This window comes from Nansenia antarctica (assembly GCF_963989245.1).
Source record: "Nansenia antarctica genome assembly, chromosome: 7".
NCBI classification, from domain to species: domain Eukaryota; kingdom Metazoa; phylum Chordata; class Actinopteri; order Argentiniformes; family Microstomatidae; genus Nansenia; species Nansenia antarctica.
The window spans coordinates 2093819-2119324 of NC_137677.1; the positions used below are offsets into that span (position 1 = coordinate 2093819).

The window sequence follows — 25506 nt, forward strand, 5'->3', positions numbered from 1 at the left end:
TTCATCGTCTTGCCCAAGGACACTTCGACATGTGGCCAGCCGGGGCTCGAACCGCCGATCTGCCAACCTTGTGATCATTAGACGGCGACTCTACCTCCTGAGACACAGCCGCCCCAAATTATGGGTGATAGATATCTACTCCCACTGCAGCTCCATCTCACACAACCAGGTGTAGTATTAACAGACATTGTTAACATCTCTTGCGCTGGTTGGGACCGAGGCAAGGGAAGGATACAGTAGCTCTCTGTAGATGAGACCGCCAGCATCCTCCAGGGGTTGTCTCGGTCTGGGTACATACTGAAGAACAACTGAAACCAGCACAGCCTCGTCACATTTAGAAACATCCACAGTCACATAAACACAGACACTTTTTCCATCTTTCATAATCATCAATAACCGACGATGATGTCACAATAGAATACGTTATCTTACGTACGGAACAGAGAACGACAATTGCAAAGATACAGGCGATTTTAGAATTCCTGAAGCAGCATCTGAAATGAAAAAAGAGAATTGTTCCAGGTCATACACTGTCGTATACTGTTGAAGTACAGTCATTCAACCTTGCACACATGTAGTATGAAACTCTTGCAGTGTCTGTGTGACTTTTAAAAGTCATTAACCGACACCTGTGGGACTCAATGGTCCTGAGATCCTGTCTACATCATACCATCACTGGTTAAGCCATTCACATGCTAATCTTTTATTCATAATTTTTCATATTAACATTGGCCAACATGTTAAACATTCATGAGGATAACATACTCTCATCAAATACCCAAGATTCCTGTAGTTACAGTGGCACTTTGAGACCTCGTGACGTTAGAATTATAAGGTTCTATCTCCATTTTTGTCCAAATTGAGTTTTTTACATAATCTGATCCATTAGGTGTTTATTAATGCCTGTGTGGTGTTATTTTTAAAATGTTGACATTTTTGAGTTAGTAATTCATAAAATACAAAGGTTCCATCTCACAAAACACTTTGACGCTTATCTCTGAACTGCCCTAAACGGAGATAGAACCTTATCATTCTAAACGGAGATAGAACCTTATCATTCTAAGCTCACGAGCTGGGTACCTAGCACGATACGATACAGTATCAGCAGAGAGCGTAGAAGAGGGAGGTCACCTGACACTGCTGGAGAGTTTGAAGTTGAGGTGGAGGTTGTCCAGGGGGTCACTCTTGTCTGTGGAGGTGGAGCGGGACAGGGACAGGCTGTTGACCTCACTCCCCAGACGACACCTCTTCTCCAGCTCCATGGCGCTGCAGTCCCACGGCTCCTCCCCTCCAGTATAACCAGGGTCATGCAGGGTCATGTAGCTCATACTATAGAATATAGAATATCATGGTTTATACAACAGTTAGTTCCGACCAAGTAATTTGATTGGACAAGAGGCATTCCATGAGTGCTGATATACAGTGCTGGGACTTTTAACTATATGTATCACTCCGAAATGACCGTTAATACAAAGTAGCTAGCCTGCAGATGTTTGTGTTCAGGTTACTAGTCAACAGTCCATTTGCGGAACTATTTTTTGTTGACAGAGCCAAAATAAATGATTAAATAAACAAACAAATCATAATCTGTTGTCACTTATTACTGTTAACTAATAAATTGCGCTGTAGAACTGTTGTATAAAAGCAATATCACACTGGAGGTCGTGCTGTTATACTGAATATCAGCATGACTGTGATTGTTTATAACAGCACTCCCTCTCGTGTGATATTGCTTAATTAAATCAGCCATCAATGCTTTCATACAAGCAAGGCTTCACCAAACATACCGTACTAATAAACAGTCAGAACAACACAAAATGGATCTATGATTTCAATGCATTGGCCTAATACATGACAGCTCCAGACATGGCATAATAAGACAGACTAATGCTTCAAACCTGGCCTACATACAGTAACATGGATAAACAGATCAAACAAAAGCCTGGAGATATCAAAAACAATCTCAAGTACAATGTGAAAGTGAAATGGTTGGGTCACGATGTTCTGGATTGAACCATCTCATAAACAGAGAGTGACCTTTCATTCCATTGCATATGACATGCCATGATTGTATTTCATGACAAATTGGGGAAAAAGTATAATCCGTTTGTCCAAAATGATGTTATATAAAAATACTAGATTTAACAGTGTTCATGGAGAAACATCCTCAATTTAGGATGTGCTAAAAATGCAAGTGAAATGGGGACATAGTGTCATAGCTGATTATATTGGTGCTAGTATATTGTTTGGACAACCAAGATTGATTGATACACCCTCATATAAATTGTCTTTGTCCATTATTCTCTATGGCCAATTCCTCAGTGTGTCGATGTCTTAACAATGGTCATTGTTATGGTCCATTTATAACCTTGCACTTAAGAAATCCATAAAGGCTTATTCCACACTGTTTGGTGACTCCAAAACCGTTATGTGAAGGAAGATGCAATAAGTATGAATGTGCAGTGACAATAGTGCATGACAATAGTGCATGTCAATAGTGCATGACAATAATGCATGACAATAGTGCATGTCAATAGTGCATGACAATAGTGCATGTCAATAGTGCATGACAATAGTGCATGTCAATAGTGCATGTCAATAGTGCATGTCAATAGTGTTATCAATCGTTTTCATTCTGTCATTCAACAGATCTCTATTCCAGGGCTATCTATTACTGAGAATCAAAAGACCCTGGCTTGAAGACTTACTTGCTGTCTTGAGAGAATTTCAACAGAGGCGATCTGTCCGTGTGATTGTTGGACTGGTTCGCCTTTCCCTTGAGAAAATTCACCATGCTGAAGTGTCTGAAAAAAAGATAGAATGGATAATGGTTTTGTATTGAGTATTGAATAAATAGTGAATCGTGGCGTTTGGCTGAGAGCCTAGTGAATGTTCCAGTCCCATTGGTCTCTGGAAGTTCCTCAAAGTTTCCTATGTCTTCACCATGCTAGATCACTTCTCAAAAAGTAAACAAAAAGAAAGTGTCGTATGGTGAACTTTGACCTGTCTGTCTCTCAGCTCAGCTGCCCACCTGCTGCTGTCTGTCACCATGGGAACCAGACGGGTGGGAGGGTGGGTGGGTGAGGAGGGGTAAGAGAGGAGAGGTGGGCGACCTCTGATACCCTAGGCTGCCCCGAGATGTGAGTGAGCAGCTGGAGAGAGCTGGCGTCCTAAGACATCATTACATCATTACAGGTCTGTGTTGCTCTGCTGGTGTCTCACGGCTGTCAGAACTGCAGAGTCACTACCCATCTTCCGTCGTAGACTGAAGACCTCCATCTCTTCAGGTTACACCTTAACTGCTCCTCCTGAGACATCTACTGCCCCCCACCACTGCGTCTCCTGAATACACCCACTTTCCCCTCTACTGTGTCCCTAAAAACTTCTATTGCCTCCCTTGTACTGTTTCTCTGTTTCTCCAGTGTCTATATGGACACTTTAGATTAGAAGAAGGTTTTTCCTTCTATCAGTGGCCCCGGGCCTGAGCTGGATTACTCTTCCTGCTACGACTGGTGGATTGATGATTCACTTGCTTAGTATTCAAATGTATTGATTGTAAGTCGCTTTGGAATAAGGCGTCTGCTAAATGCCAAAAATGCAAATGTACACTGGCTGTTTCTATAAAAGATGGAGCATGTCTTTGGTGCTGCCCGGAAAAGGAGAGTGTGGCTCAAGTGTTCAAATCCTGTATGACACTGACTGAAAAGCATCCAGACAGCTGGTGCCTGGTGGACACTGCACACATAAACCTACTGGATGTTTACAAATGGCACCATGGGGCGGCTGTGTCGCAGGAGGTAGAGCCGCCGTCTAATGATCGCAAGGTTGGCAGATCGGCGGTTCGAGCCCCGGCTGGTCACATGTCGAAGTATCCTTGGGCAAGACACTGAACCCCAAATTGCTCCCAGTGAGCGGGGCGGCACCTTGGATGGCAGCTTGCCGCCATTGGTGTGTGAATGTGTGTGTGAGTGGGTGAATGAGAGGCCGTTGTAAAGCGCTTTGGATAAAGGCGCTATATAAGTGCAGTCCGTTTACCATTTACACATAAACCTACTGGATGTTTACAGATGGCGCTTCTTTCTCCCTGTTCTGGATGAATGGATTTACATTTCCTACTTTTTGCTCTGAATGTGCATCCCCAGGTGAGTTTTATATTCTATTAGACTTATATATATATAGATAATATATTATTCATATACAGTATATGATTTGGTATTGTATTCATGATACTATTCAGTATTATGACAATTCATTATTTGCTTCCCTCACATAAGTACAGTGGCATTTTGTTAAATGAATGAATTGCATTCATTCATTAATCATTCATTCATTAATCATAAAATTAATGTACCCCATGCATCATTACGATTCAAGGTATTTACGGCAACATTCCAGTTTTAAGACATGTTAATAGTAGGACTATTTGAGAGCCATATACACCAATGTGTTTGTTTAAATAATTTAAGTGACTCATCTCTCTTCTTTAGAGTAAGAAGGTAATCTCAGTAAAAATAATCTCAGTCTCTGAGATTAAAGTAGACCTATTAGGCCTAGTGCAAGAGTGATAAAGAGCTAATGAAGAGCTAATCACTAATAAAACCAAATATTACACTTTCTGATGATACCCTTCTCATGTACTACAGCCATGTGAAAAGAATAAACTGAACATATTACACGTTTAAGAAAACCTATAATATCTTGTTACACACATTTGTTCAACACCATTGAAAGAGTCTTTAGGCAAATGCTGCTGCTACTACTACTATGCTTGACACAGACACTGTGATCCAGACACTGGCTGGTGTTAAGGGATGAAATTCTCTAGATACTCCCAAAGACCAATTATAAATCCTCTCTACTAATCTGATAATCTTTGGGGGCTTTAACACTCTGGCTGTCAAAGTGAATTAAAGCTTTAAACACCTCAACAATCATGCATTTTCAATTGACTGAGGGTGCTTTTCAATATATACTGTATATTCACCCATTCACACACACATTCACACACCAATGGCGGCAAGCTACCATGCAAGGCGCTGGCCCGCTCACTGGGAGCAATTTTGGGGTTCAGTGTCTTGCCCAAGGACACTACGACATGTGGCCAGCCGGGGCTCGAACCGCTGATCTGCCAACCTTGTGATCATTAGACGGCGACTCTACCTCCTGAGACACAAATTGCTCCCAGTGGCTGGCGCTGAAATGAAGAGAATAGACTAAGGGAATAATTTAATACATATTTGTGGAAATTAAAACATTTAATTAAATGTATATTGTGATGATGTTTAGGCCAGCAGAGAAGGCCTTGCTGGCCCTGACGGCCCACCACTGATTAAATGCTACAACAGTGTGTTGGTTGCTTACCCGTTTTCCTGATGACCAGCGTGGACGACACAGTGGCCCAGCGGCATGGCGCCCGCGGCCTGCTGCAGCTTCTGGGCCTCCCTGCGCCCGGAGAAGCCCTCCAGCAGACGCAGCTCGCTGAAGTTCCCCGCCACCGCGTCTGACGCCCTCAGACTGTTCCTGCGCTGGGCGGCCTGGTTAGCGGCCTGGTTAGCGGCCTGGGACAGCTCCAGGTCCAGGGTGCCCTTGTTCTCCAAGTACATGGCAGCAGCAGACAGGCGCAGAGTCTAGAGAGATTAGGACGTCTGGGATTAAACTGAGTAGCTTTGTTATTTTTATACTTTTATGTAAATGGACTTATATAGCGCCTTTTTTGCTGCTCCAAAGCTGCTCCAAAGCGCTTTACAACGGCCTCTCGTTCACCCATTCACACACACATTCACACACCAATGGCGGCAAGCTGCCATGCAAGGCGCTGGCCCGCTCACTGGGAGCAATTTTGGGGTTCGGTGTCTTGCCCAAGGACACTTCGACATGTGGCCAGTCGGGGCTCGAACCGCCGATCTGCCAACCTTGTGATCATTAGACGGCGACTCTACCTCCTGAGACACAGCCGCCCCGGCCCCTGTATCCCAACTCAGTGTACATTCCCAACTAATGTGGTAAACGTTAATGTGTCTAAAGAGTTGTGTTGGTGTGTGAGGAAAGTTGAGTCATGTCCCTTCAGGATACATCATCATATCGGCAAGTGCAATGAGTCTCATAACCAGCCATAGTCTAGCTTGGCCATAGTCAATGATTTATTAACTTAACTTTACAACATTCCAGGTTATGAAATTGTTTGTTGTAACCAATTTATTTTAGATTGGAAAATCCATAACTTGCTTCCCCTCACAGGAAATGCAGTGTAATGGTTTGACAACAATGTCACGCGTTAACTGAAATGATCTGTATTGCCAATCCACTAATAGTGTTTGTGCTGTTAGAAACGGAAGCAATTATCACATCAGGCACCATCACGTGTAGAGAAATGTTATGGCTTGAAAAACGGCCTATTAACTGAGTAATGACAGGGCCTAGAGGCTCTGTTTGGGAGCGTTTAGCGTTTGCTTTAATCCAGCAGTAACTCCCTGTCTCCTTGCCCAAAGCCAAGGGGAAGAGAGAGAGAGAAGGGGGAAGAGGGGGAGAGAGAGAGAGAGAGAGAGAGAGAGGAGGGAAGAGGGGGAGAGAGAGAGAGAGAGAGAGGGGGGGGGGTAGAGAGAGAGAGAGAGAGGGGGGAAGAGGGGGAGAGAGAGAGAGAGAGAGAGAGAGGGGGGAAGAGGGGGAGAGGGGGAGAGAGAGAGAGGGGGGTAGAGGGGAAGAGAGAGAGAGAGAGAGGGGGGTAGAGGGGAAGAGAGAGAGAGAGAGAGGGGGGGAAGAGGGGGGTAGAGAGAGAGAGAGAGAGAGAGGGGGGAAGAGGGGGAGAGAGAGAGAGAGAGAGGAGGGAAGAGGGGGAGAGAGAGAGAGAGAGAGGGGGGAAGAGGGGAGAGAGAGAGAGAGAGAGAGAGAGAGAGAGAGAGAGAGAGAGAGAGAGAGAGAGAGAGAGAGAGAGAGAGGGGAAGAGGGGGAGAGAGAGGCCTGCTGTACAGCAGAGAGGCTTCCATCTGACAGCTCCATTTCTTGTTGAACTCTTGTTGCCTCTAGCGACAGGACGGAAAACTGCAATTAACGTTGTTAAATTCTCTTTGGGCAGCAGCAGCCTTGCTGAGTCAGTCTCCATTGGCTCACACAGCTTCATAACAGCCACTGTGGAAAGAGTTTGATGACTGAGGTAGAGCGAGAGTTTGATAACGTCTCACAATCACACTATGTGTACACTGGCTGAAATGATCTCTTACCATGGCAGTACTCCACACATAGGCAATATATTGTGTCTAATGATCACAAGGTTGGCAGATCAGCGGTTCGAGCCCCGGCTGGCCACATGTCAAAGTGTCCTTGGGCAAGACACTGAACCCCAAAATTGCTCCCAGTGAGCGGGCCGGCGCCTTGCATGGCAGCTTGCCTCTAGGCATTTTACATTTGATTTGAACGTGTCTTTGCCCGTGGCGGGCCATGTACTTTCCACCGAGGCCTTCAGTGATATCCTCTCGCTTCAAATTCAAATAACCTCACCATGACACAGGGGCTATAGGCTATTATCATCTGATGTAACCACCCAATACTCACAGTGACAGCAGCTTGAAAGTTAACACTCGGGTCATCAAACTGAACAGCAATGACTCCCATAGCTTCGGTACTTAATTCACCGAAGGCACAACATAAATAGAAACCATTACTAACAATTTAACAACAATGAACAAATATGCATTTCTTCAACACTTGCATAGGACATTTAAAAAATGAATAACAATAACTCTCGAAGTCTGAACACAATGCATGCTGGGAAACAGGAAGGCACAATGCTAACTGTGTAGCCCTGTCGCTACAATACATTTTAATGTGTTTTTACGGCTGAAAATATTGACGCATGCTCCTAGCCGCTAAGCCAGCTAGAAGGCTGCAGCGTGTCAAAGAATGCGCCCAACAATGCGCCTAACAATGGCAAACTTGAAATCTGACATCGATCCCATTTACTTCAACAGCAAAGGGGATTCACAAACAATTCTGAAGGTCTCTGTAGATTTTTCACCCAGAGACATCTAATGATCACAAGGTTGGCAGATCGGCGGTTCGAGCCCCGGCTGGCCACATGTCGAAGTGTCCTTGGGCAAGACACTGAACCCCCAAATTGCTCCCAGTGAGCGGGCCGGCGCCTTGCATGGTTGCTTGCCGCCATTGGTGTGTGAATGTGTGTGCGGATGGGTGAATGAGAGGCCGTTGTAAAGCGCTTTGGAGCAGCAAAAAAGGCGCTATATAAGTGCAGTCCATTTACCATTACCATTCCATTTACAGTACAGGTGGAAAATCGGACTGGTTAAAAGCTCTAAATGTATATGGGCTGCACTGAAAGCAGTGCAACTGAGGGAGAGAGTAGCAATGAAATGATGGTAATAGACTAATGGGAACTTTGTACATATAGCATTAATGAAAATAGATATCATCCCATACTACAGTCATAATTGCAGTTCCAGGGGTGGCCATTACTGTTATTAACTGACACGCCTCATATTGCCCAGCTTTGGAGGTTCGATGATCAACTTTGATTTTATTCAATGCATCTTGAATAGCCTAACTGGAAATATTTTGTATATGTTTAAAGTAATACATAAATTACTAAATGTATAAACATTGAAATAGAGCTTTAGATTTTAGTTTTAGATATTATGTTTAACATGATTTAGGCAGTTGACATTCTTTCCCCCTCTCTGTCAGTGCCCTCTAGTGGCCAGGAGCCCCATGTTAGATCCGGCCTTGCCTGTTGGTGCATGATGGGGGAACCAGGATTGTTTCTTGCTTGTGTTTACTTGCTTCTTGCTGGTGTGTAGTACTGTAGTTACTCCTGTATTAACTGTGTGTGTGTGTGTGTGTGTGTAAGAATGTTTGTAGGAGTGTGTGTGTGTGTGTGTGTGTGTGTGTGTGTGTGTGTGTGTGTGTGTGTGTGTGTGCTTATAAACCGATGTTTGAGGGCTAGTTATGAGCTCAAGCATGTGATCACCACACGTCATACACATCTCTTCCCATTGTTTTGACGGTGTGGAGTTAAGCACACAGGGTCTGAGCATTCATCCCTGGGATCCCGTGTCTGCATGTGAAGCTATCAGGTCACTCACATACAAGGTCACACGTGAGTGACCCCAATGTTGCTAACTGATGATGCCAGATCAGATTGGCTTCATTTGAACCTCAAAGCAAAGCGGTCATGTCTTAAAATGGGCATGTTTTTTGTTATTTCTTCCTCATCCAAGTTTGGAGACGGATGAAAACCCAACAGAAATGTCCGGATTGTTTCAATGAAAGAGAGAGAGATTAAGCTGTTTCCATTGTTTCTTTTGTAACAGGATCACGCTCGGGAGAGATCACCGTTTACAGTTACAATATACGAGGGGATTAAACGTGTCAGATATCCTTTTCCAGAGATCCACACGATCCAACTGTTTATTTCATTCCCGCTTTTGAGGATGACAATAGCGTCCACTTGTCCCCATGGTGGTGTTTAGGCTGGTGTAATCAGCCGTGTAATCTGTTGTTGGCTTAAGAAGTTTACCTCAGTGCCAAGTCTGAGGGCCGACGGAGCAGGCAGAAGGCCCTTTGCTCCTGCAATGATATTTCCTGATATTTCCCTGATTAATAAAACAGCTGTTCAGATAATATTAGGTGATAACTGACACCTAATGGGTCAATTGTTTTAGGCTTGTGTAATCAGCCATGTAATGTTTTATTGTTTTTATTGTTTTTAGTCCCTTTATCTTCTCTTTTTTAACGTTATCATATCTTTATCATATCTTGTATCGTATTGTGTTGCATCTTATTTAATTTCCTGCATTTTACCTGTTCTACACCTGAGAAGCACTTTGGTTTGTAAACGTGCTGTACAAATAAAGCTGACTTGACTTGAATCGCCTGTCGACTTGTTCATTTGTTCACGATTAGAGCTGAAGAAAAGGGATTGTTTCACAGTGCTGTGCATTCCTTTTTTTTTTTTTTTTGATTTTATCCCTTTTTCACCCAATTTGGTATCCAATTGAACCACACGCACGACCCCGTGGCCGGCAGCCCCAGAGGAGATCGCCAGGCGCCTAGCTGACTGGCTCCTCGAGCCCAGCACCGTTATTCCGGCACCCCGGGGGCGCTGTTGCGCGACGGATCCTTGTCCGGAAATAGTCCTATACCGCCCTCTGGAGCGGCCGCTCAATATGCCGCTCCCTGTGTGCCTCGGCCATATCCGGGTCTGGCGAGACCGGGATTCGATCCCAGTCCCCGGTGGGCAGCTTGCACTAGTGGCTAGTGCTTAGACCGCTACACCACCGCGGGGCTTAGTGCTGTGCATTCCTACAGCGGAATGCTAGTAAGCTATCGCTAAACTCCTTAACCCACAAATACACACAGTGCCTTCAGTCACACAGTCACACAGTATACTCTACTAATGCTAATCCTGTTTGGACAAAGAAGAAAGGAAAGGACTTCTATATTTGGATATTTCTCATGTTTCCTGAGACATTTGTGCACCTCCACGCTTAACATTAAAGGGGCAATCTGTAATTCAAACAACAACAAGGTGGACTCACCGCCTTTTTTTCGTATCCACTATCAATTTCACCATCCATGAGATCCGAATTATATTTCTAACCATGTTTTGAAGCTATACATCGGTTGTTTACAGTTGCATTGTTTACAAACAACGGAGTAAAACAAGAACAATACTTTACGACGGGGTGATAACAGTTGATACAAGCTTACGAGGCATGTATGGAATGGAATGGAATGGAATGGACTTTATTTGTCATTGCTACAGTACAGGTACCAAACAACGAAATTTAGGAGGGGTGGCTCCCCTGGTGTTAGGAAAGGGAAAAATAAAATAAAAAATAAAATAAAAAAATAAAAAACATTTTTAGAAAAAGCACAAAATCACAAGGTAAGGTAAGGAGCTGGTTTACATAAATAAAGGCTATGTACACAATCCACTGTACTATACTGCACAGATAGTCAACTAGGGTTGTCATATTGCACAAAAGTAGTTTTTTCACGTTATTTTAAAGTAAATGTATGAGTTATATCCTTCAAGAACCAATGCTGTCATCATTACTTTAAAAGTCTAAACATTTATTTAACAGAATGCCCCTTTAAAAAGAACAACATTTCTGTACTTAAGTGTTAAGTGAATAGATTAAAACAACAACCAAATAAAACTAACTTACCTTTTAAAGTCGATGCAGAGAAGAGGTGATGAAGACTTTGGTGATGATACTGACGCAGATGATTCTAGTAGTGATGATAGAAGAAGATCACAGGAAAGTGAGTTGTGGAGTGTTTTGTTGTTTCTTGGTGAATAATAAGCCTGGGATCATAAGTGTGACATTTCCCCCCGGGAGAACGAGGTCGTTGAGTTGCTAACTCTCTTACTCCAGGGAACAGAGGGATCAGCGGCTCAGCAGACAGGGTGTGCTGTGGGTCTTGGAGACTGATGAGAGAGTGGTCCTGGGTCCTCTCAGTGAAGCTGAGCTGAAAGCTGAACACACGTAGAGCTGGGATCCCTCCACAACCCTCCCCTTGCTGTTACACCTCTTTCTCTCCCCCCACCCTCACCCACACCCACACCCCCCTTAACCAAGTGCTCTACTGAGAGACTAATTATGTACATACACAAGCCTAGACTCCAGACTCCCTCCTGCTCTCACACAGTGGCGGACTCGGGCTGTTTGAAGGTCAGGAGCAGAATTATGCTATTAGGCGATCCAGATTAAACGTATAACCACACCTCTGTGATAATACCACGCAGGGAACTGTAAATGTTATTTCACAAACATCTGAGGTAAAGCACAGAGGGGAACTATTGACATTACGTGAGCTTAGAATGACACGGTTCTATCTCCGTTTAGGGCAGTTCAGAGATATTGAGCGTCAAAGTTTTTACATTCCGTTATGTTTCGTGAGATGGAACCTTTGTATTTTATGAATCACTAACTCAAAAATGTCAACATTTTAAAAATAACACCACACAGGCATTAATGAACACCTAATGGATCAGATTATGTAAAAAAAATAAAATAATTCTAACGTCACGATTTCTTTCACATGGGAACACCCAGGGTAGGGAGATTATGTGTTTATATCAATGACCTCATTCTGGTCTGCTGGGATCTCCCTCTCAACTGACAGCACCAGAAGATGGGAGAGCCTATTATCTCTCCTGGAAAGGGCACCCTCTGGGACACTGTCACATTCGGTTGTTAAGTCTGACGTCAAATGTGACGTTTAGCAATTTCCGGGTCCAAACCAGAAATTCCCCGCACCAGAGTACCAGTGTACTACAGCGGTAGAATGACAGTTCAATTGTTTTTTAGACTCGGATCTATTCATACAAGGGACACAGCATTTTCCTGTTTTTCCCATATTTGTCAGCGTCTTTGAGCCTCGGAAAAGCGCTATACAAATATAATGAATTATATATATATATAACAACTGAAATATCTCTACTGGGAAGGGCACCCTTTGGGACACTGTCATATAGAGGCGGCACAGAGGGCACTTCATAACGGCACCCTTCTCCATTGGAAGAGCACCCACAGGGAACACCAAGTTCAGACCGTTGTAAGGGCTCCTTCTAGGACACTGGATCACATTTTCTCCACTAGAAGGGCACTTCATTATGACACGTTATGGAATGTTCTAGAGGGGACATCATACTTTATTGCATGAAGGGGGACCCTAGAGGGGACTCGTCATTTCTTTCCCATGTGAAGGGCAGCCAATAGGACGCTTCCTCTCAGGGCTCACACAAACAAATGAGTTAGCATTAGTCTAAGGTCATGTTCTCACATGAAAGTCTGAATCAGGACCCGGAGCAAGTGGATGAGTTCGCAACATGGTTGCATAAATTATGTCCCTGATTTGCGTTCTCACAGCCCTTCATGTAAACAAAGTAACATACGCAATCGAAGCAACAGACGTGGTAGTTGATTGGTCTGAAAATTTGAAAATTGCCCGTTCGTCCCGCTCTTATCCAGATCAACACGCATGCGCTGTTGTTTTCCTATGGACTGCCTCGAGCAGCGTTCTCACCAAAAGCGAAGCGCAGCAAAGTGATGGATGCGTCGTTTCTAACCGGAGCGAAACCACCCTTTTCAAGCGGAGCATCCGTTGGTTGTTTGCTGCGGGAGCGACTTCGAATGCGCGTTCTCACAGCTCCAAACGACGCAGAGCAAAGTGAACTTTATCCTAAACTCTGATTCCAAGTGAAGCAAATGTTCTAGCGAGAACACACCCTTAGTCTTAACAAACAGCTATGTTAATGCTTTACTCCCACGATAATGAACACCTCCAAACCTTGGAGGAAAGCGTGGTGGCTTATTACCTGACCAAAATGATTAGTGTCATTGTTTTGTAATTCTAGACCAGCACGATCTTACTATTGGTGATAACCGAATAGCAGAGATACCCAGTTGAATGTTCTCTTTCCCATTCGGTTGTGTGTGTGGACTGTGGACCCACTGGACCATTGCATATCGTACGTGGGTATATCCTTTTCAAAGCATACCCATGTGTTTATGACCTCCACAGATTAAGGTGTGTGGAAAGGTCAGAGAGGTCAGGGAGGTCAGGGACTACACATTTAAGATGAACCCAATACCTGGAATAAGATGGATCAGTACAACCAGGGATTTGGGATGAAAGCTTTCATGATGAAAGACTGAGATGAACCAGACTGACAGAGCCTAACAACAAAAGCATACAAATCCCACCATTTAATCGTGCTTTTCGGGAAATCCTCTGGCCCTCCAAATGGAATGGTAAACGGGCTGCACTTATATAGCTATGCCTTTATCCAAAGCGCTTTACAACGGCCTCTCATTCACCCATTCACACACACATTCACACACCAAACGGCGGCCAAGCTACCATGCAAGGCGCTGGCCCCGCTCGTGTTTTGCCCCAAGGACACTTCGACATGTGGCCAGCCGGGGCTCGAACTCGAACCGCCGATCTGCTGACCTTGCGATCATTAGCGACAGCGGCTCCTCTACCTCCTAGAATCGCATTTCTCTTTATGTTTATGAATAAAGATGTTATCCGTGTCGAAATGACGGAGACAAACACAAAGACAATGTCTACCATTGAACTCAGGTCACCTGGTCTCCGTCCACTACGGCCTCTGACATCAGAGGAGCAGAGGGATGACTAGGAGGCAGAGCACACTCGGGTCTTGTGGGCTGCGTGGAGACGCAGGGAGACCATCACATGCAGGCAGAGGGAAAAGTTACAGCAAGCCTGAGGGCGAATTTGTAAAGGTGGCTCTCCAAGAAAACTACTGGTTTACTCACTACAGCACTAGTTATTCATAGTTCCTTTACCACAGAAGCCTCCTTACATTACAGTATGCAAGGGTGGTGCAGCTTTGCAATGAAAATGTGTACAGTGATTCAGCCTGTCATTTCTCTTCTATTTTAGCACACCTCTCGCATAATACATTTCGTGACGTTAGAATTATAAGGTTCTATCTCCATTTTTTGTCAAAATTGAGTTTTTTTTACATAATCTGATCCATTAGGTGTTTATTAATGCCTGTGTGGTGTTATTTTTAAAATGTTGACATTTTTTGAGTTAGTAATTCATAAAATACAAAGGTTCCATCTCACAGAACATAATGGAATGTAAAAACTTTGACGCTCAATATCTCTGAACTGCCCTAAACGGAGATAGAACCTTAGAATTCTAAACTCACGATTTACCAAATTTCATCAAGATATGTTTACGTTTTCATTAAAGATAAGAGATTAACTCACCAACGCTTACAGAACAGGACTTCAAACATGTTTTCACCACTGGGGAAGTTGTTTAGGATTCAAACCCTTTTGCAAAAAGGTGAAAGACAGTAGATATCTCACATTACGGGTATTTACTATATATTCTGCATCATGTTGTAAAGGTGTGCATACCTAGGTCACATTTTGTATTTTGGTGCTTATTGGAATTTTCGATATTTTGACTAAACCCTAAACAAACATATTACAATATCAGATTCTACAAATCCAGGCAAACAGAATTATTATTGTATTATTTCAATCTTTTAATACAAATCTTGCGGCTTAGACCTTAACTCCCAGCTCAGATTGAAAGGGCTGTGCTTGGTGGGCAGCAGCAGTATTCTAGCATAGGGGAGATCCAGCTGTGTTGTGAAAAGGCCAAATCCAAACCTCTCAGATTGTGTCTCTACAGCACCCGTGCATGGTGGTGTGCTGCATCACGAGGAGGGGGATGCTGCTCATGGATGGGAGAGACAGGGCTGGGAGGGGGAGGAGGGAGAGGTGGTGAGAGGAGGGAGAGGCAGGGCTGGGAGGGGGAGGAGGGAGGGAGGAGGGAGGGAGAGGAGAGAGAGGAGGGAGAGAGAGGAGGGAGGGAGAGGAGGGAGGGAGAGGAGGAGAGGAGGGAGAGGAAGGAGAGAGGGAGAGGAGGGAGAGGTGGTGAGAGGAGGGAGAAGCAGGGCTGGGAGGGAGTGGAGGGAGAGGAGGGGGGAGAGGAGGGAGAGGAGGGTAGGAGGGAGAGGAGAGAGGAGGGAGGGGAGGGAGAGGAGGGGGAGGAGGGAGAGGGAGAGGAGGGAGAGGAGGGAGAGGGAGAGGAGGAGAGAGAGGAGGGGGAGGAGGGAGAGAGGGAGAGGAGGGGGAGGAGGGAGAGGGAGAGGAAGAGAGAGAGGAGGGGGAGGAGGCTGACCTGGTCCAGACCTGCATGTGACTGCATGCGGGAGGTGGATGAGAAAGTTCACAATTCAATGACTTCTCACATTTTAACTCCAAAATAGGTTTTCTGTGGATCGTGGCTTGATCAATGACTTTACACTAAAGCATTGGCCAGAAAGTAAATGGACTGCACTTACATAGCGCCTTTATCCAAAGCGCTTTACAACGGCCTCTCATTCACCCATTCACACACACATTCACACACCAATGGCGGCCAAGCTACCATGCAAGGCGCCGGCCCCGCTCACTGGGAGCAATTTGGGGTTCAGTGTCTTGCCCAAGGACACTTCGACATGTGGCCAGCCGGGGCTCGAACCGCCGATCTGCCAACCTTGCGATCATTAGACTCTACCTCTTGAGCCACAGCCGCCCCAGAAAGTGAATGTGTTGACACCTATGACCCTCATTCATGGTGTCCTCTAATTCGGAAGAAAAAAAAACTAACTCTATGAAGAATAGTGGTAGCTGCATCATGTTATTGATATGTTTGTCACCGGCAAAGATCAAGAGAAAACTTTACAATCAAACATGTCTTGATTGCTGGTTGCATTTACACTCGTTCATAAACCACAACTCAACGTTAGATCTTAGGCCACCGCCACCCCTGGGTTTAACGAGCTTCATGTCTTCACTGTACCTAGAACCATATCCCTCCCAGTAACCCTGACATACCTGACATGCTAACGGTACCTAGAACCATATATCCCTCCTAGTAACCCTGACATACCTGACATGCTAACGGTACCTAGAACCGTATATTCCTCCTAGGAACCCTGACATACCTTACATGCTAACGGTACCTAGAACCGTAGATCCCTCCCAGGAACCCTGACATACCTGACATGCTAACGGTACCTAGAACCGTATATCCCTCCTAGGAACCCTGACATACCTTACATGCTAACGGTACCTAGAACCGTATATCCCTCCTAGGAACCCTGACATACCTGACATGCTAACGGTACCTAGAACCGTATATCCCTCCTAGGAACCCTGACATACCTTACATACGGTAACGGTTACTAACGGTAACGGTATGCACAAATCTGAGGCAGGAGGCTGAGAGAGCCAGCCAGTCAACCATACACGTGTTGATTCCTGGAAATTAGTTATATAAATTCTCTTGGGGGGGGGTGGGTCTGGGGGAGGGGGGGTCTGGAGACGAACATGGTAGCAAAGCCGGGATCACTGTACTTCCCTCTCAGCACATGACCACAGGAATCTCACACGGCTTAACAATCTCTCAGCCATGTAGTATCGGTCCCAACCACTCGTGAGCTTAGAATTCTACGGTTCTATCTCCGTTTAGGGCAGTTCAGAGATATTGAGCGTCAAAGTTTTTACATTCCATTATGTTTTGTGAGATGGAACCTTTGTGTTTTATTAATTACTAACTCAAAAGATTTCAACATTTTTCAGATAACACCACACAGGCATTAATAAACACCTAATGAGTCAGATTATGTAAAAAAAAAAAGATTATGTCCAAAAATGGAGATTGGACCTTATAATTCTAACGTCACACACTGTTATAACCTTAATCACAGTTTCTCATAAGTAAGTTACATGAACATCTGTTATGAAACCGTAGCATTCTATGCTACAGGCTATGGGACTGATGCAGTTTTAGAGAGACTCAATGTTGGACGCCAACCCTGAATATAGTATGTGGCTCAGAAAATGTGTGTGGAACAAATTACTTAATAAGATTTGTATGTTGATCTAAATCTAAATATATAAAAGAAGTAAGTTAATTGAGGAAAAAGGCTACCACTAAATGATGGTGATACTATAGTAGGTCATTGTTAATGGAGTGTATTCCATGATCATCAATTGCAACAATAGCATCTACAGACATCTCGTGAGCTTAGAATGATCAGGTTCTATCTCCGTTTAGGGCAGTTCAGAAATATTGAGCGTCAGAGTTTTCACATTCCATTATGTTTTGTGAGATGGAACCTTTGTATTTTATTAATTACTAACTAAAAAATGTCAGCATTTAAAAAAAATAACACCACACAGGCATTAATAAACACCTAATGGATCAGATTATGTAAAAAACTCAATTTTGACTAAAAATGGAGATAGAACCTTATAATTCTAACGTCACGATTTGTACTCAAAAGATAGACAAACAATGCGTAGGGCCTACAGTAATACAGTAACCAGACAGGGGCCTACAGCAGAAAGTTTGCCGTGTGAAAATGTTTGGTACATGATGACGTTTCTCATGGGCGGTGGCAGACCAGTTTACGTACTGTACCACCTACTGTACTGACCACATAAATCGGTCGGATGCTCCAGTTGGTGAAAGAGACTCTGCTGCTCACGACTCTCCTAGTCTCTCCTCTCCCGTCTTGGTGCCAAGAATGCACGAGAGAAGCACCTGACTCTCCACACAGCGTAACGTACTGTGTGATCTAACCAGAAAAAAAGAAAAACGTTAAGACTACTAGGAATTCTCTCTTTTTTCTAAGCCAAATTAAGCCCATTCTAAAACACTGGGGGTGCTTTGCTCTCGTATTGTACAGTAATCCTTTGAAGTACATATGATTCCACCATTTCTTGGAAGGAAGAGAGTGAAGAGAGAGAGGGGAAAGAGAGGGGAGAGAGAGGAGAGAGAGAGGGGAGAGAGAGAGAGAGAGAGAGAGAGAGAGGGGAGAGAGAGGGGAGAGAAAGAGAGAGGGGAGAGAGAGAGAGAGAGAGAGAGAGGGGGGAGAGAGAGGGGAGAGAGAGGAGAGAGAGAGGGAAGAGAGAGGAGAGGAGAGAGAGTGGAGAGAGAGGGGAGAGAGAGAGGAGAGAGAGAGGGGAGAGAGAGGGAGAGAGAGAGAGGGGAGAGAGAGAGGGGAGAGAGAGAGGAGAGAGAGGGGAGAGAGAGAGGGGAGAGAGAGGGGAGAGAGAGGGGAGAGAGAGAGGAGAGAGAGGGGAGAGAGAGGGGAGTGAAGAGAGAGAGGGGAGTGAAGAGAGAGGGGAGAGAGAGAGGAGAGAGAGAGGAGAGAGAGGGGAGAGAGAGGGGAGAGAGAGAGGGGAGAGAGAGGGGATAGAGAGGGGAGAGAGAGGGGAGAGAGAGGGGAGAGAGAGAGGGGAGAGAGAGGGGATAGAGAGGGGAGAGAGAGGGGAGAGAGAGGGGAGAGAGGGGAGAGAGAGAGGAGAGAGAGAGTGGAGAGAGAGAGGGGAGAGAGAGGGGAGAGAGAGTGGAGAGAGAGAGGGGAGAGAGAGGGCAGTGCGGTGGGCTACAGTGTAACTTCTGACCTCCAATCGGCTTATTACAGGCAGTTAAGCAGGGGAAGAATGTGAAGTGAAGCTCGGGGGAGAAGGAACTCACACAAGTGAGCGGGGATCTTAAGACAGCCATCCCATAATAAACATCACAGTTGCGTTCCGGCACGTGAAGCTTCGGCTTATGACGCTGGGGAGTGAAGGAGGAAGGCTGGCTAGGCTCGGGCACCACGCCACGTTAATTATGAGGGATTTCTGTAATCCCAAAGGGCTAAGAACCCTCAGGGACTGAGAGGAATGTCTAACATCAGTGCATCAGTCCACCGTCGTTATACTACGGACGGTAATATCATACGCTACAGTATCAAAAGACTTCAAGAAAAAGAAAGGAGAAAAAAAAACTAGATTTAACTTCAAATGAATTATTGCCTGGCGGCTCGGACATGAAAGAAATGAAACTTTGACCCAATTTGAAGTTCGATAGCAGGATGCCATAGAGGAACACATGTAGTTTCACCCTTTCCAATAGCATGACATTAAAACGGTAACCTTAATCCAGGAAACAATTACTCATATAGACGAGAAGATTTATAGAGCCGTTATAGAGTTTTCTAAATGATCCAAACATCCTTATTTAAGGACCATATTTGTGTATCAGGGTACTCGTGACGTTAGAATTATAAGGTTCTATCTCCATTTTTGGTCAAAATTGAGTTTTTTTTACATAATCTGATCCATCAGGTGTTTATTAATACCTGTGTGGTGTTATTTTTTAAAATGTTGACATTTTTGAGTTAGTAATTCTAAAATACAAAGGTTCCATCTCACAAAACATAATGGAATGTAAAAACTTTGACGCTCAATATCTCTGAACTGCCCTAAACGGAGATAGAACCTTATCATTCTAAGATCACGAACTGTAGGCCTGCCTAATAATCGAAGCCATGCCAAAACTCATCTACACTCGTCTAATACGACCATAGAATACTGTCCATCTTATGAAAAAGTCTTGAGAAGTTTAATTTAAATGTATTTAACATAAATTTATTAACATTTAATATGCGGGAATGAGACCTTTTTATGAAGACATGGCACAATCATATTATATACATTCCGTAGGGAGGACAGTGCACACACACGTGGTGAGGGGCATCATGGGAAGGAGGAGGAGGAGGAGGAAGACAGGATACAGTCATAACATGACCCTCCGGTGTGGGCGCTGACGCCTGTCAAGTGAGAAACACACTTAAGTTAAAAAGGTTCTTATAAAGAAACGCTGCTGCTGCTGCTATTACCAAGAAAGAAAGAAAAAAAAACGAAAGAAAAAAACTATATCACTACTCATTCATCATCTCACATCATCTCCAATATACAACAAACTAGGGAACAGGTAAGTTACACCGACCGACAGAAGTGTACCACAGTGCTAGGCTAAAGGCCTGTTTTCTTATGGCTGCTTGCTATGGACTGTACAGGACTTCAAGAAACACGACCATCACATGTGCTGACCTCTGAACTCTCACCTCTCACCTCTCACATCTTTTGTTTTGTTGTCGTCGTTGAAAAAGAAACTAAACGAGAGCAGGATCTACGTTTCTTCTCCAGCGTATAATAGTGCTTTCGAAGCTAATTGCACATAATATCACTTCTTATTTTCTTTTTTTTTCTTCCCCCGCCCCCCCGCCCCCCCACATAAGGTTTAGTAGAATGCATGAATGGATGTATTAATAGGTGAGATTAACACGAGTCGTCGTCTTTGATTTTCAGTCTCTCAGTCTTTTGCGTTTTTTTCTGTGGCAGCTCATTATTTGGACCCTTCCCAAAACTCGACAGCCTGGGAGGTGCGGGCCTGCGGGGGGGGGGGGGGGGGGTCAGGGGGGTCAAAGGTCAGGGTGGGTCAGTGCCCCGTTAAGTAGTCCTGTGTGGAGTCCGACGCGAACGAGTCGGCGTCCTCGTTGTCCGAGTCCTCGCTGCTGTCGTCGGCGGCCGGCTCCCCGGTCAGGGCGATGCGGGCGTAGTCGTCCGTGTCGATGGACTTGCAGAAGTGGATGGCGTACTTCAGCTTCTCCTCCAGGACCTGCTTGCAGGAGTACCGGGGCAGCTTGAGCAGGAAGAAGCAGGTGTACGACTCGGGCAGGAAGTGGTCCGGGGGGTTGTATTTGTCCAGAACCTGGGAGGGATGGAGAGAGGGGGGAAGGGAGAGAGAGAGGGAGGGAGGGGGAGAGGGGGGGGGGGAGAGAGAGGGAGGGGGAGAGAGGGAGGGGAAGAGAGAGAGAGGGAGGGAGAGAGAGAGAGAGAGAGGGAGAGAGAGAGAGGGAGGGGGAGAGAGAGAGAGGGGGAGGGGGAGAGAGAGGGAGGGGGAGAGAGAGGGAGGGAGGGGGAGAGGGAGAGAGAGGGATGGAGAGAGAGAGGGAGGGAGAGAGAGAGGGGGGGGGGAGAGAGAGAGAGTGGAGAGAGGGGGGGGGAGAGAGAGAGAGGGGGGGGGAGAGAGAGAGAGAGGGAGGGAGAGAGGGAGGGAGAGAGGGAGGGAGAGAGAGGGAGAGAGGGGGGGGGGAGAGAGAGAGAGAGGGAGGGAGAGAGAGAGAGGGAGGGAGAGAGAGAGGGAGGGAGAGAGAGAGGGAGGGGGAGAGAGAGAGGGAGGGGGAGAGGGGGGAAGGGAGAGAGAGAGGGATGGAGAGAGGGGGGGAGGGAGAGAGAGAGGGATGGAGAGAGGGGGGGGAGAGAGAGAGAGAGGGAGGGGGAGAGAGAGAGAGGGAGGGAGAGAGAGAGAGAGGGAGGGAGAGAGAGGGAGGGGGAGAGAGAGAGAGGGAGAGAGAGAGGGATGGAGAGAGGGGGGGGGAGAGAGAGAGAGAGGGAGGGGGAGAGAGAGAGAGGGAGGGAGAGAGAGAGAGAGGGAGAGAGAGGGGGAGGGAGAGAGAGGGAGGGGGAGAGAGAGAGGGAGAGAGAATCAAACAAACTTAAAATGCCTCGACACACTTCTTCACTTCAGGGTGGGTTTCAATATGACAATAGTGTCTTTGACACTAATAGTGTCTGACACTGTGATACAGGGTTGGACAGTAACGCTTGCCCGCTTGCCCGGAGCGAGTAAAACATTCGCCGGGTTTGTTTTTTGCGCGAGCCCGACGACGCTGCTGGATCCTGGATCTGTTTACCTGTGTGCAGGAAGAACAACAGACGCCGCAGGTGCCAGACCAGACTAGATGATCCTGTGGAGTGAAGATATTCTCAAAGCGTACGGGTGATCGACAGGTCAACGCTTTGATAATATCTTCACTTCACACGATCATCTAGTCTGGTCTGGCGCCTGCGCCGTCTGTTGTTCTTCCTGCACACAGGTAAACAGATCCAGGATCCAGCAGCGTCGTCGGGCTCGCGCAAAAAACAAACCCGGCGAATGTTTTACTTGCTCCGGGAAAGCGGGCAAGCGTTACTGTCCAACCCTACACTATGATAAGATGGGTCCAAACTGAATGATTTTTGCTCACCTGCACGACAAAGTCCCGTCCGCGGAAGTCAGCGATGGTCCTGGGCAGCCGCGTGCGACCCCAGACGAACCTGAGGAAGAGAGACCTCTCCGTGTTGGAGAAGGACTCCATCACCTCCCAGAACCAGTGGATCAGCGGGGAGGTGGGCTCCACGCCCTTGTAGGTGGCCACCGACTTCAGCAGGTGCAGAGGGATGTCTGGGCTGCCGCACACCTGGGGAGGGAGGACACGGAGGGGGGTGAGGGGTGGCGCACACACACACACACACGCACACACACACACACACAGACACACGCACACGCACACACACACACACACACACATACACGCACGCGCACACACACACATACAAACGCACACATTCAGAGGTTCAGACACACACACACAGGTTCAGACGCACACACACGCACACACACACACACAGGTTCAGTCACACACACACACACACACACACACACACACAGGTTCAGTCACACACACACAGGCAACACACACACACACACACACACACACACACACACGCACGCACGCACGCACGCACACACACACACACACACACACACACACACACACACAGGCAAGTACAGTACACACGCACACACAGGCAAGTACAGTACACACACACACACACTCACACTCACACTCACTCACACACACACACACACACTCTCACACACACACACACACACACACACACACACACACACACACACACACACGCACACACGCACACACAAAAGGGGAAAGGTTCTCTAGACATGATGAATGCATGGTTACCATGGTCTCTAGCTCGTAGCCGGTGAACAGGGAGAGCAGGGGAACAGGGACCACCCGGGCCATCCCCTCCCGCACCGCAGACACCTGCTCGTCAAACTCATGGAGCCTGCAGGGGACAGGAGCACAGCAGGGTGAGCAAAGCAGAACCCCACACACACACACACACACCAACACAACACACACACCACACACACACCTCATAAAACCCACACCACCACACACACCAACACAACACACACCCACCACACACACACATCACACACCAACACAACACACACCAACACACCACACACACACACACCCACAACACACACACCACACCACACACACACACCAACACCACACCACACCACACCACACACACACACACCACACACACCACACCACACACACCCACACACACACACCAACACACCAACACCACACACACCAACACCACACACACCATACACACACCACATACACCAACACACCCACCACACCCACCCACACCACACCACACCAACACCAACACAACACCACACCACACACACCACACACACCACACACACCCACCCACACCACCCACACCACACACACCTCATAAAACCCCCACTGAATTGATTGTGACTGTGACAGTCTCTCACCTGTAGTTTATTGCGAGGCGCACGTACTCCGCGCGGTTCTCCAGGGTGATGTGGGAGTACTTGGAGCTGAGCTGGATGTCCTGCCCGCTGGCGTTGGGCACGGTGAAGGGCAGGGTCATGGCCTCGAACTCCTCAGACGGGGCCTCGTTGTCCCTGATGTACATCAGCCCGGGGATGAAGTCTTTATCAACCTGGGGAAGGAAACACACGTCTCAGATGAGGGTGTATGAGTGTGTACTTGTAAGCGGTTGTTCCTTCCCCCATCCGACCTCGTTCACGTTCACAGATCTGGGACAGTTTGGTACCTGTCAGCTGAAGCGCCACCGATACGTCACCATGTTGCTTAGACCTAAACAGTCCCATTCATGGGGCGGCTGTGGCACAGGAGGTAGAGGAGCCGCCGTCTAATGATCGCAAGGTTGGCAGATCGGCGGTTGGAGTCGAGCCCCGGCTGGCCACATGTCGCCCAAGTGTCCTTGGGGCAAGACACTGAACCCCAAATTGCTCCCAGTGAGCGGGCCGGCCGGCGCCTTGCATGGTGTGTGAATGTGTGTGTGAATGGGTGAATGAAATAAAAGGCGCTATATAAGTGCAGTCCATTTACCAAACTGGATCTCTCAGCCTCTATTATAAATTATTTAAAAAATAAGACAAATCAAGTATCTGTGTGTGTGTGTGTGTGTGTGTGTGTGTGTGTGTGTGTGTGTGTGTGTGTGTGTGTGTGTGTAGTAACTGTGTGTGTGTGGGTGTGTGTGTGTGGGTGTGTTCATAAGGTGTGTGACACAAATCTGTGTGCTTGAGAGAGTGATGCTCTTGCTGCAGTCTTGTGCTGTGAACACGCTGTAAACTCTCTCATGGCTGCAGGCAGACCTACTACACAGAGGAGCCTTGTGAGAGGAAAGCCTTTCCCTGACATCCATGTCATCACACACGTTTGAGAAGCTCATGATTACAGCGTGACCACAGGAGACTCACTCTCTCTCTCTCTCTCTCTCTCTCTCTCTCTCTCTCTCTCTCTCTCTCTCTCTCTCTCTCTCTCAAACACACCTAGATTATATCAAAGAACAGCTTATATACACTATGAATTACTGATTCAGAAAAGCAGCTTACAGTAGTAGTAGCAGTTACTATAGCTTCATTTTTTTCTCCTTCGACTATGATCCTTGCCAGTTATGTGTTGTCCCAGAGTAGAACTCTACCCCTCAGTACTATGCATGTCAGACCAACAACCACTGGTTTAACCTCAAGACAATTAATCTTAATCTTAATCTTGAGACAAAAGAGACTTCCTATGCTTATGAAAGCCATCATACCAGGTCAAATAGTTAACATTCTCTTTGGGAAAACAACATTCCGTGAGCTTAGAATTCTAAGGTTCTATCTCCGTTTAGAATGATAAGGTTCTATCTCCGTTTAGAATAATAAGGTTCTATCTCCGTTTAGGGCAGTTCAGAGATATTGAGCGTCAAAGTTTTTACATTCCGTTATGTTTTGTGAGACGGAACCTTTGTATTTTATTAATTACTAACTAAAAAATGTCAACATTTTAAAAATAACACCACACAGGCATTAATAAACACCTAATGGATCAGATTATGTAAAAAACTCAATTTTGACCAAAAATGGAGATAGAACCTTATAATTCTAACGTCACGAAATGTATAATGCGAGAGGTGTGCT

General features: G+C 46.1%; 2 protein-coding genes across 2 annotated transcripts in view; both read right to left on the reverse strand.

Moving 5' to 3' along the window:
- Positions 1–5603, reverse strand: part of oca2 (oculocutaneous albinism II) — a gene marked incomplete at both ends in the record, with an annotated part of 81882 nt that extends 76279 nt beyond the window's left edge. The window contains 5 exons of the mRNA XM_080535975.1: positions 236–308; positions 437–494; positions 1132–1329; positions 2709–2804; positions 5362–5603. Of these exons, the coding sequence (XP_080392101.1) occupies positions 236–308; positions 437–494; positions 1132–1329; positions 2709–2804; positions 5362–5603 (667 nt within the window). The remainder of the gene's footprint in view (positions 1–235; positions 309–436; positions 495–1131; positions 1330–2708; positions 2805–5361) is intronic.
- A 14385-nt stretch (positions 5604–19988) lies between these two features.
- The window catches only part of herc2 (HECT and RLD domain containing E3 ubiquitin protein ligase 2), a 102147-nt gene continuing 96629 nt past the window's right edge, over positions 19989–25506 (reverse strand). The window contains exons 88-91 of the mRNA XM_080535446.1: positions 23827–24017; positions 23201–23306; positions 22424–22636; positions 19989–21105 (exon numbers count right to left, since the gene is read on the reverse strand). Coding sequence (XP_080391572.1) covers positions 20833–21105; positions 22424–22636; positions 23201–23306; positions 23827–24017 — 783 coding nt within the window. The 3' untranslated portion in view covers positions 19989–20832. The remainder of the gene's footprint in view (positions 21106–22423; positions 22637–23200; positions 23307–23826; positions 24018–25506) is intronic.